General features: G+C 50.3%; 2 protein-coding genes across 2 annotated transcripts; one reads left to right on the forward strand and one right to left on the reverse strand.

Moving 5' to 3' along the window:
* Window positions 1-4,970: 4,970 nt before the first annotated feature.
* Window positions 4,971-7,887, forward strand: ELOVL3 (ELOVL fatty acid elongase 3). The gene is made up of 4 exons (XM_047072772.1): window positions 4,971-5,071; window positions 6,057-6,188; window positions 7,054-7,205; window positions 7,460-7,887. The coding sequence occupies exons 1-4, from the start codon at window positions 4,971-4,973 to the stop codon at window positions 7,885-7,887; spliced, it is 813 nt and encodes a 270-aa protein (XP_046928728.1).
* Window positions 7,888-9,160: 1,273 nt separating this feature from the next.
* PITX3 (paired like homeodomain 3) lies at window positions 9,161-10,805 on the reverse strand. Its single transcript, XM_047072693.1, has 3 exons — window positions 10,688-10,805; window positions 10,308-10,510; window positions 9,161-9,748 (listed from the first exon to the last, which is right to left on the reverse strand). The coding sequence occupies exons 1-3, from the start codon at window positions 10,803-10,805 to the stop codon at window positions 9,161-9,163; spliced, it is 909 nt and encodes a 302-aa protein (XP_046928649.1).
* Between the last annotated feature and the right edge of the window lie 1,514 nt (window positions 10,806-12,319).

Raw genomic sequence — 12,319 nt, forward strand, 5'->3', positions numbered from 1 at the left:
TTCTTTTGGCCTATTTCACTGGGTTTTAAATTTCTAGGTGAAGGACTGGGTCAAAGCATCCCAGCTGACTCTTGCTAAGTGTTACCTAAGTGTGCTTCTAGGAGGATTAAGTTAATTTACCTGGTCACTAGCCAGGTATGAATATATCTGTTTCTCAAGGCTTTGACTGGCGTTAGGTATTTAATTTTTACTCAGTTTAATGGCTGTTAATTGGGACCATACTATACATACAGTCTTTAATTTTCATTTCCATAATTACTAAGGAAGTTGAGTCTTTAAATATATATAACATATATATAATGTTTAAGTATATGTCTAAATATATAAATAATGTTTAAATCTATATAATATATATAATGTTTATTGTTTGTATTTCCTCTTACGTGCCTATTCAATTCAAAGCAACAGACATATTTTGAGTGCTGTCTGTGTGCCAAGTGCTGTGTGCTCCCCTCAAGAATGAGGGATCTAACAAAAATGACCATTTGGGATAGGGTGGGGAAGCCAGGTAGTATAGAAAATACATAACTAACTTTATGCCATTGCTAGAAGCACAATACCGGCAGACAGTCTGGGCAAAGTCCTGTAGGTGGAAAACAAAGAAGCAAAGGGTTGACCCTGTTTGAAATAGGTTAGGCTTTTGTAGGGCAAGTGACATTAGAGCTAAGGCCAACAAAGAGTAAGATCTGTCCAGGTGAGAAAAAGATGTCTGGAGAGATGAAACAATATGGAGAGAGGTAAAGGGGTTGAAAAACATAAAAATATAGTACTTGTGTTATGGAGTGGTGATTTTTCCCTAATAGCTGAAATGAGGAATGCTGAGGCTGAGTGATGATGGGACACTGGCTGGTAAGGAAGGGTCAGGGCTAACTTCAGGATTCTGACCTCTGCCTTGAGGATTTTTTTGTTCTTAAAGAGGAATGACAGGAGCTAACGTGTGTTTTAGGAATATCTTTTTGGAAGCTAACGAGAGGTGGATTTGGAGACAGTGGAGTCCATAATATGAGCCTATGTATATCTTTAGCCACTTACCAAGGGCCAGAGATAGGATTCAAGATAAGTTATTATGTAGTATGCACATTAACTCTTTATTTGGCCTTCTTAAAATGATTCCCATTTTGTAGTTTTCCTTTAAAATTATTCTAAAATTGTGGTAAAAATAGGAGCACCTGGGTGGCTCAGTCAGTTGAGCATCTGACTCTTGGTTTCGGCTCAAGTCATGATCCCAGGGTCGTAGGATCGAGCCCTGCATCGGGCTCCACGCTGAGCTTCAAGCCTGCTTGAGATTCTCTCTCTCTCTCTCTCTCTCTCTCTCTCTCTCTCTCTCTCTGTCTCTCTCTCTCTCTCCCCCTCTGCCCCTCTCCCCTGCTCCTAGTCTCTCTCTCAAATAAAAAAATTATAATATTGTGGTAAAATATAGGTAACATAAAATTTACCGTCTTAACCATTTTTAAATGTTCAATTCAGTAGTATTAAGTACATTTCACATTGTTGTGCAACCAATCACCAGATCATGACTTTCCTTTTAAGTTTAGCTGAGTTTTATTAAAAAGAAATAGAAAATTGTACAAATTTACTTTTTAAATAATGATTACTGATGTTTACTTAACTTTGTATAATGTACTTTAACACATGTGATCTCATTTGATTCTCATAAACATCCTTCTGAGGTAGACATTATCCTCATTTTACAGATGAGAGAGCTGAGGTCTAGAGGTAAAAGATTGGATAAGCTTGGTGTGTTTATCCTGGAGAAACAAAGAGTGTCACCCAGCTTTATAGGCTGAGGATTTCACCATCCAGTCAGTCATGCAGCAAATATTATCAGAGTATCTAGTATGTACCCAGTGTTAGGAGAATAATGTCAAGCAAAATAGATGTATTCCTTGTATTTATGGGGCTCAAGGACTGGCAGGGGAAACAGGCAACAGGCATTCACCAAGAAATCATGAGGGGTGCCTGATTGGCTCGGTCAGTGGCTCATGCGACTCTTAATCTCGGTTGTGAGTTTGAGCCCCACGCTGGGTGTAGAGATTAGTTAAAAATAAAAATCTTTAAAAAAAGAAATCATAAAAATAATGAAGCAATTATAAACTCTCTTCGAAGGAAAGAAATACCATGCTATGAGAACAATTTATATATAGTAGTGGTACCAGACCAAGTCGAAGGGTCAGGGAATGTTTCCCCTAGCAAATAATTTCTGGAGGTTTTACTTCTTCTTCCCCTCTCCTGCACATCTCTCCCCCAAGCTTCATCATTAAACTTCACAGGGAGGGGCTGCCTAGCTGGCTCAGTCGGTAGAGCGTGCAACTCTTAATCTCGGGGTTGTAAACTGAAACCCACATTGGGTGCAGAGATCACTTAAAAATAAAATCTTTAAATTTCACAGGTAAAGACAATGTAAAATATCTTCATCTGAGAGAAACTCAGAACTGAGTATACATATGCTATATGAATTTGTAAACTTCTGAAATGATTCACCCTGACATTTCCATGTGTCTAATCCACAATGTCCTTTCCTTGACATTATATGATTTGTATACTGCCCCCATCCTTGTGAGGTAGGCAGGCAAGTATGACTGTCTATATTTTACGGATGAGGAATGTGAGTCTCAAAGAGGTTAGATAACTTGCCTAAAAACACATGACTAGTTTATGGAGAGCTGAGATTTGAATTCAGGTCTTGTACCATCTAGATGGTATTATTCTTATAATATTCATTCTTTCACTTATTCATTTATCCATCAAACATGTACCCATCACCTGAGTGTCAGGCTACATATGGAGCAGTCAAGAGCCACTGAAGGGTTTGAAGCAGGAAAGCAGCATGGTTTCCAAAGTATGGTCTGAGTGCTCGCTTCGGCAGCACATATACCAAAGTATGGTCTGGGATCACTCACGGGGTCTAAATCTCTGAGATTGGGATTTAGTAATCTCCTGATCAGCCAGGTTTGGAATTCTTTTCCAAATCTAATGCAATACAGAGAAAGAATCACTGTATTAGAGAAGGAGGTGGTGCAACCAGTTAACATGACTAAGGTAGTGGCTGTAGAGCGAGACAACCAGGTGAGAGGTGATGAAGTACAGAGACAAAGGGAGGCATTTGAGGGTCATTTAGACAGCATTGGCAGGATTTCCCACTCTACTCTTTCCTGCTCCAGCTTGAAACCCTGTAATAACCTTTGAGAGGAAATGGGGTCACCCTCTGGGCTTCTGGGATTATTGTCTTCAGGTTTCCTGGATGAGTGGATGAGGTTCAGAGAAGTGGAGCTGGGATTCCTACCTGGGTCCTCAGGCTCTAGTGTCTTTGGGCTTTATTGCACATAGCCATTTATAACCATATCCCCACGTAAAATATTTATATTTATGTCGCTTGGCTCTTGTTTTGCAAATAACCATCTTATCTCAAGCTGCCTTCAAGCCTTGTATTTCTCCCTCAGTTTCATAAAGCCTAAGAGAGAAATAAGGGACAGACAAGCAAGGCTCTAAAAGCTTTAAAATATTTACTTCTTGGGACACCTGGGTGGCTCAGTCAGTTAAGCATCCAACTTCAGCTCAGGTCATGATCTAATGGTTGGTGGGTTTGAACCCCACATCAGGCTCTGTGCTGAAAGCTCAGAGCCTGGAGCCTGCTTCAGATTCTGTCTCCTTCTCTGTTCTTCCCCAGCTCGTGCTCTATTTAAATAAATAAACGTTAAAAAGATTTTTGTTAATCTTTATTTATTTTTGAGAGGGAGAGAGGGAGAGAGAGAGTGCAAGTGGGGTAGCAATAGAGAGAGAGAGAGACACAGAAGCCAAAGCAGGCTCCAGGCTCCGAGCTGTCAGCACAGAGCCTGACACCGGGCTTGAACTCACGAATGGCAAGATCATGACCTGAGCTGAAGTTGGACATTTAACCAACTGAGCCACTCAGGCGCCCCACGTTAAAAATTTTTTAAAATATTTATTTCTTTGGTGCTAGGTAAAGGAAAAAATAGATTTGATTAGACAAACACAAACTCTGGGAGAGAATAGTAAGACAGTGGGGAGATGCACTGCATGTCTTCTTCCTATAAACCCTAGAAGGCTTCCAGGAAGCCTGAAGACAATAATCCCAGAAGCCCAGAGAGTGACCCCATTTCCTCTCAAGGTTATTACAGGGTTTCAAGCTGGAGCAGTTAGGGAATTCAGGAAACTGTAAAGAAACCACAACAGCCTCAACAACCATCTCCCCAAACACCAACATCAACAACCTCAACAATAAAACTTACTAACATCCGTCTCCTTCCCGCCCACAACCACAGACCTGAAGGCGGGTAGATGGGACTATTGGGGACTGATCCTCATTCGGGGTTTGGGTTTCCCATGGTCTCAGGGAGGTGGAAAACTGACACCCTTATGCCTGAATGCATGCACCAGAGGCTGAGGACACCCCCACTCTCCTCACTGCCAGGTAGGTCAGGATTGAAGAGAACTGAGGCAAAAGTTATGTTTGGCAGTGCCAGGGGAAGATTAGCCTGCCCAGATACTGGCCAGGCCGCAGGGGCTAAAGCAAGCAGGTGAGGATGGAGGTGTGGGAGAAAAGGGTGGGAAAGTGGGCGTGGCGGGAGCCCTTGACAGGCATATATGGGGTGGGGCGTGAGAACACCTGGAGGGGAGGCTCCCTTGAGGATAACCAATCAGGAGCGGGTTGCGGCCCAGGGGCGGGACCGGGGGATATCTTGGTCAAGATTGGATAACGGCCTGGCGCTGGGAGGGGCCTCGCGCCGCCTGCGCCCGCCGCTTTGCAATCCGCTTCATATACTGCAGTGGTGGCTGTAGTGGAAGCTGGCTGATTGCGGCGCACGTCCCTGAATCTGACGCTCCTCGCTTGCCGCGGAGTTCCTTGAGTCCGGCGTGCATTTTGTCCTGCCCCAAGATCGCTCCATCCTCTGTCCCCTAGCCTCTCACCTAGCTTCCGAAGCTCCGGACTTGGACGTCTGCTGAACGAAATGGTCACAGCTATGAATGTCTCGGACGAAATAGACCAGCTGTTCCAGCCTTACAACTTCGAGCTGTTCCAGGACATGAGGCCCTTTTTGGAGGAATACTGGTAAGACCTGGAGAAGGAGAAGGGCCGTGCCAAGGTCCTTACCTTGATGACTGCTATTTGGGGTGGGTTGGGGGTGAGGGAAGAGACACTTGAATGCCTGCAATGATTTTCTTAAAGAGCAAAGGTATCGGACTCCCCTGTAATGGCTCCATATCTGTTGTCCAAGTGCAGGGTTAGCACCTCAAAGAGATTAGATCTGGAAGAAAGAAAGAGGGAGAGAGAGACAGAAAGGGAGGGCGGGAGGGAGAATGGAAGAAAGAGGATGGGGTGAGAAACGTAGGAGGCAGAAACTGAGGGGACAGAGTATAGTGAGAAATGATCTCTGAGGAAGGGGGTTAATCTGAACTCCTACTCCTACTCCCACCCACCTTATAGACGGCTCTCCTCTGTCCTTTGTGGCCATGTGTGCACACGTGCAGGCATAGTGCTGGTGCCCAGAGACAGTCTGCCCTTCAAATTATCATGTTGTTCCCCCAATGCTACATCGTCCCTGCTGTGGAGAAGGAGACACAGCCAGGGAGCTTTTGCAAGATTTCCCCAGGCTCTTTGGCTTTGCCCTGAAGCGCCTCAGAAGTGTTTTTGGGCTAATTTTGAGCTCCAGCTAATTTTCCATGACCCAACCAGGCAGACACTATTGCCACATTCTTCTTGCACCAGAGCCCTGGGTTTGTTCTAGGCATGGGCCAGCAGCCATCACCCATTCACAATTCCACCGAAAGAGTGATAACTACAGAAACCTTGGCCACAGCCCTTGCCCTGTGCTAGGTACTTTATATACCTTAGCACTGCCAGGAGAGGAGTGTTATTTCTCCTTTATAATAAGGAAACTGAGGCTCAGAGAACTAAATAGTTTTTCCAATGTCACACAGCCAATAAATGACAGAGATGTGACTCCAACCCAGAGCACTCACCTTAAGAGATGGGTGGGTTCTCCTCTAACGAGCACCCACCTGTAAGCCCATCCCCTCTGCCTTCTGCCTGCCAGGGCAACCTCATTCCCCATAGCTCTGGTCTACCTGCTGCTCATCTTTGTGGGGCAGAACTACATGAAGGCACGGAAGGGCTTCAACCTACAGGGGCCTCTGATCCTTTGGTCCTTCTGCCTTGCAATCTTCAGGTAAGACACCGCCCCCCCCACCTCCACTCCCTGCCTATCCTGTAGACCCTAGACCCTCATTTTATCCTTAAAAGCTTTCTAGAAACCCCAACTGAGTCAACTCCCTAAGTTGCCCTCTAACCCTCTCCCTAACCCATTCCCTCAGCTCCAGCCCCCTCCCTGGCTTCCACCCACCCACCCACTCGTATTACCCTGTTTTCCTTCTCCCTCTCTCTCTCCATTTTAAAATGTTTATTTGTTTTTGAGAGACAGCGAGACAGCAGGGGAGGGACAGAGAGAGAGGATCTTCTGCATGGTCAGTGGAGACCCTGAAGCAGGGCTTGAACTCACGAACGGTGAGATCATGACCTGAGCAGAAGTCAGATGTTTAACCGATTGAGCCGCCCAGGTGCCTATACCCTGTTTTCCTTCTTCCCCAGGCCCCATACTGATAGCTTCTGTTCTATCTCACGAGAACTCTTGTGCTCATGGAGTCTGTGTACTTTTAACAAATTTGCCCAGCTTCTAATACTCTCAGCATCTAACACCCTCTCCCAAGACCTTCCAATAACTTCTCTAGCCCCTCCTTCCCATATTTCATCCCCGAAACTCCTTCCATCTCCTCCATCCTGTCACCCATCCCTACCCATCCCAAGAACCCTATTCCCTAACTCAACTTTCAGTCCAGTCCTCCAGCATTCCCTGGTCCTTCCCCTAGCCCTCATCTCCTCTAGATTACTGGTTGGATCTCAGAAGTTGTGATCCGTTTCATTGGAAGTGGGGGAGAAGTGGTGGAGCTTGGGACAGTGATCTGCCAGGCCAAGGAGGAAGGGTGAATTGGTGTCTGGGGATGACCCTTACACCTTTTCCCTCTCTCCTATTTCAGTATCCTGGGGGCAGTGAGAACGTGGGGCTATATGGGGACCGTGCTACTTAGGGGCAGCCTAAAGCACACTGTTTGCTTCTCCGTCTTCATCCAAAATTCCGTAATCAAATTCTGGTCCTGCCTCTTTCTTCTCAGCAAGGTCATTGAACTTGGTGAGTGTCAAGGCTTTGTCTCTCTGGTGCCCAGTCAACTGCATCCCTCCTCAGTGCCCCCCACCCCATCACATGGAGAGTGCCTCCCCCCACCCCTGGGTCCTAACAACACCTCTTACCAAAGCCCCTCTTTAGATTATTTTCCACAAAGACCCCTCCCCATGCCCTGAGAATTCCCTCCATTCCCCTACAGCCAGTGTGGAGGGTGGTTCCAGCACTGGGTGGTATGCCAGCTATGACTCCCCATCTCCCAGGAGACACGGCCTTCATCATCCTGCGTAAGCGGCCACTCATCTTTGTACACTGGTATCACCACAGCACAGTGCTAGTGTACACGAGCTTTGGATACAAGAACAAGGTGGCTGCAGGCGGCTGGTTCATGACCATGAACTACGGTGTGCATGCCATCATGTACATCTACTACACTCTGAGGGCTGCCAAAGTGAAGTCCCCCACGTGGTTACCCAAGCTCATCACCAGCCTGCAGATCCTGCAGATGTTTATGGGAACCATTGTCGGCATCCTAACTTACATCTGGAGACAAGAACAGGGATGCCACACTACAACGGAACACTTCTTCTGGTCCCTCGTTTTGTACACGACCTATTTCATTCTCTTTGCCCATTACTTCCACCACACCTACATAACGCCCAAGGCCAAAGCCAAGACCAAGAGTCAGTGAAGGGCTGGAGAAAAAGGAGCCCCAGTCTCTCTCCCCACCAAGGCACTGAGGGGCTGAGCTTAGGTTTGGGAGAATGATTAGGATGCCTTTCCTGCATGGTTTTCCCCATGGGATGTGTGCCCCAAGGTAGCAGGAAGTTATGTCAGACAAGAAGTGTCAGCCCTGGGATGGGGTGCAATCTAGTACTTTGATGTTTCCATTTTTAATGTGAAGGCCAAGCAGGTCCTGGGTTGGGGGTAGGACTGAAGAGGATCCCCAGAACTGAGTTATTTATATTTCTATCCAGAAATCTTCTTCTTGCTCTATTTTTAATTAAAGATTTCAACACGATTTTGGGGGCTCTGGGATTGGGGGAAGAGGAGGACTGCTGTGATGGGAGAGGGCTGCTGGCAAGCAGGATGATCACTGGGTGAGGAGATTAAGAAGGTGTGTGGAAGGATGAGAGGCTCACACACAGACACTCAAGAACCCTAGGCCTGGTAGGCACTTAATAAATATCTGTCACAGACCAGAATTTTATTGCTATTAGAGGCCCAAGCCCCTCATAGGAACAGTGAGAAACAGGTGCAGAAAGGCGGAGTAACTTATCTAAGATCATAGGCTTCCTAAGTTGCAGAATTGATTCCTGCCAAGTAAGCGTTGGAGACCAGACCTCCCAGTTATCCGCCATGAGACCACCGGGTGGCGCCGCAGCACCAACTTTGGCCAACGCCAGCCAAGTTGCTGGCTCCTAAGCCACACTCAACAAACGCGCATGCAGGTGCGCTCCCTGGGTCCAGGAATCCCCCAGCTTTTCCATCCTGGTGTTGGGAGCTGAGGGGGTACTGAAGCCCTAGAAGCCCCGGCCCTTCTTTCCTGCACACCCAGCTCTCCTTTAGAAATGGGAGAGCTTGAGGGGAGGGGGCTGAATCGCAACTCTGAATCATCAGGCCTTTGGCAGTCCGCGCACGTTTATTTCATTAATCTTTGAAAATGAGGAGAGGAGTCTGAAGAAGGCGGGGTGGGCCAAGGGTCAGTTGGCCCCTGGGGAACTGGTCCCTTTTCCTGGCCTTAGTCCCAGGGGCGCGGACTGTGTGTAGGGTCCAGTCCACCCCTCAGGGTCGGCGGTGGGGGAAGTCTGTCTCCTGAGCCGGCCGCCTCCCCCCCACCCCTCAGCTGCCCCAGCACCCCTCTCAGACCCCGGGGCAGGGGCAAGCCAGTCTAGAAGACCCCAGTCCGGGGAGGCTGTGAATTATCGACCCCGCCCTCGGGGATGGTCGACGGACCGGGCCATTCATACGGGCCGTTCCACGGCGTACTGGCACGGACTGAGGTTGGCGGCCGGGGGCGGCCCGGGCACGGCGGGGTAGCTGAAAGAGGCGTGTTGTTTGGCCTTGAGCCTCAGGCTGGCCAGACTCGAGTTACACGGGTCCCGATATACGTAGGGGGAGGAGGCGGCTGCAGCAGCGGCTGCGGCGGCCGAGGCGTAAGGGCAGGATACTGCCCCGGAGGACACTGCGGCCGGAGCCAGCCCGGGGGGGCCCCCGCCCAGGCCCTGCAGGGCCCCGGGCCCTGGCACGGTGCCCGGGGCGGCCGCGGCCGAGGGCACCATGGAGGCGGCGATGGAGCTGGGTGGCGAGAAGACGGGCTGCGATGCCAGAGGCCCCACATTGACCGAGTTGAAGGCGAACGGGAAGGTCTTGGCAGCGAGCGGCGGGCCGAGAGCCTTTGGTGGCCAATTGCCGTACGAGTAGCCGGGGTACACCTCCTCGTAGGGCGGCACCAGCCCCCCGAGCGGCGCGGCGAAGCCGCCCTTGCATAGCTCCGCCTGCTGGCTGCGCTCGCGCTTCCGCCACTTGGCGCGCCGGTTCTTGAACCACACCTGCGGGAATGCGAGAAAGACTGTCAGAGCAGCAGCCGGGCGGAGGCCCGGGGTCAGCGCGGCTGGCGGCTAGGTCACCGAGACCCGGGTTCGGGCAGGGGCAGGGCGGAGGATAAACAAGACAGAAGAGGTTAGAGACGGGATTGGGCAGCCAGGCCGGGGGCAGGGGCAGCGCACCGCGTAAAGGGGCTGAGAACAGTTGTGGGCGGCAAGATTGGGTCAGGGGGGGCATGGTCTGGAGGGTCCTGTAGGATGGGGTCAAGGAGGGGTGAAGAAGAGAACGAGAGACAGTGCCGGAGGAGAAGAAACGCGCGGCCTGGAGCGACCGGGTGGAGTCAGAGCAGAGGCCAGAGGCTGGTTCTAAGGAGGCGGTGCCGGGCAGCAGGCGGAGGTCTCCGCACGTTGGGTGTTGGGCCGAGGGTGGGCAGTCAGGGCAGAGGCACAGGCTGCTGGCTCCAGGGCTACTCGCTGAGCGGCACGCTAGAGGGAGGCCCGGGCCGGGGACTGGGCGGGGGGAGGGGGCGGTGCCGGGAAGGTTGCAGGTCTGAGAGGACCTTACCCGCACGCGGGCCTCGGTGAGGTTGGTCCACACTGCGATCTCTTCGCGCGTACTCATGTCGGGGTAGCGGTTCCTCTGGAAGGTCGCCTCCAGTTCCTGTAGCTGCTGGCTGGTGAAGTGGGTGCGCTGCCGCCGCTGCTTCTTCTTCAGGGAGCCGTCTTCCGGGGAGCCTCCGGGCAGCGAAGCCGAGGCCTTCTCCGAGTCTGGGGGCCGAGATGGGGGCAGGTCACTGGACGCCCAGGCCTGCGCGAACTCTGCGGTTCCCAGACCTCCTCCACCGAGCCTTCACTCCCACCCTGCCTTCCACTCCCAGGTCCCCTCGCCTCCGCAAGAGGGATTGAGCTGCTATCTCCCCTACTCCCAGTAGGGGGTGCGCTCACCGCTGTGCTCTTGGCCCTTGCAGCCGTGTTCTGGGAGTGGCGGGTGGGGAGTGCCCGCATCTGACAGCGAGAGGGCCGGGCTCCGGGCCTCCGCCTCGCTGAGCAGGCCGAACTCCATGGAGGGAGGACTCTGGAAAGGAGAGAAGACACAGAGCAGGTTGATGGGGCTAACATCTCACAGTTATCCCGTTCCCAGTAGTGTTTCCCCTCAAGTTCACTGTCCCGTTTCTCAGCCACCGATATAAGCTACTCTCGTGTGCGTACCCTAGGATAGAATGGGGAAACAGTAGCCTAAGGGGGAGAAGGTGTATACCCAGAAGTTTCATGCACAGATATGCACACCAAACTGTTTTGTTCACTGATGGGCACCGAAAACTCTGCCTGGTGCACCGTTGCTGTTCAATAGATACTTATCAAGTTAATGAAAACTACACTATTGCACACCACATACTGTATACCACAACCTCAAAAACTTCAGTTCCCTTTCGCATGTATGTCCAGTATCCCCACAAACTCATACATGCCCCTCAGCTAACATGAGACACTACCTGAACCTCTGTTATTCACTCTTCAGTGGGACAGGTTTGATTCTGAACGAGGCCCAATATGTCTCACACAAGGAAAATCACTGCTATTATTTATGAGTACTTACTATGTGCCTTTACTTCATTATCTCTCTTCTCACAAGAATGCATCGATATTAAGTATTATCACCCTTGTTCCAGTGAGGAAACTGAGACTTGAAGCCACCACTAAGGTCACAGAGCTCATACGTGGTGGAACTGGGATCTGAACCAGATCTGGGAAACTCCTCAGCTAATGCTTTTTCTTCATTTGCTTTTTCAAATTGTGTTCCAAACCCCCTCAGGGACTGGAACTTGGGACTAGCCTCAGGGATAGAGCTCTAGCCTAGCCTGGCTTGAATCTGCTTCAACTAGGGCAGTCTTGCTTTTGCCTGTTTTGTTTATCCTTTCTAGAGAGATAGCATTTGAAGAAAGGGTTCCGGGATCAGAAATAAGTTTGACAATCCCTGGGCATTCTTGCCTTGTCTGCTTCTGTGCCTACCTGGACACCTATCACACCCTTACCAGTTCTACTCATGCCAGTCTCTACCAGCACTCCCCACCCTCAGCAGTAGATGTGGGCTTCTTAAGGTCATATTCCCACCCTTACCGCCTATCCCAAACCTCGCCTGACTTTGCCCGGGAGACTGCCTGGGTCCCTCTCCAAGTCTCCCCTGCAGGGTCCTCTTTCCTGCTGGCTCTTCCAAGTCCCCTCTGGTGGGATGAGGAGAAAGGAGCACTAGTGAGGTTCAAGAACTCTGGATGCCTCTTAGAGGAGAACCAAAGAAGGCTAGGGACAGAGGAGCAGGATGAAGAGCTAGCTGGGTAGGAGGGGTCCATCTGCCTCCCCATTAACAAGGACTTAATGCAGGCTGTGCAAGGTGGCATTAATGTGGTGGATTAGCCTAGATTGAGATGTGTGTCACTTGGCTGCTCTGAATTTATTAGGAGCCTTTCTCAGGGAGGCACAGATGGGCAGCAGCCTTTATTTGCACATGGTAATGCCCCCATCAACCAGCTGAGAGATGACAGCTGCCCCCCCCCCCACCTCTCAAGCGAGATTGGGCAT

Source organism: Lynx rufus, unplaced genomic scaffold (genome assembly GCF_022079265.1).
Source record: "Lynx rufus isolate CCGP_SWC_20201006 ecotype Redwood Valley unplaced genomic scaffold, mLynRuf1.p SCAF_11, whole genome shotgun sequence".
In the NCBI taxonomy this organism is placed as follows: Eukaryota; Metazoa; Chordata; class Mammalia; order Carnivora; family Felidae; genus Lynx; species Lynx rufus.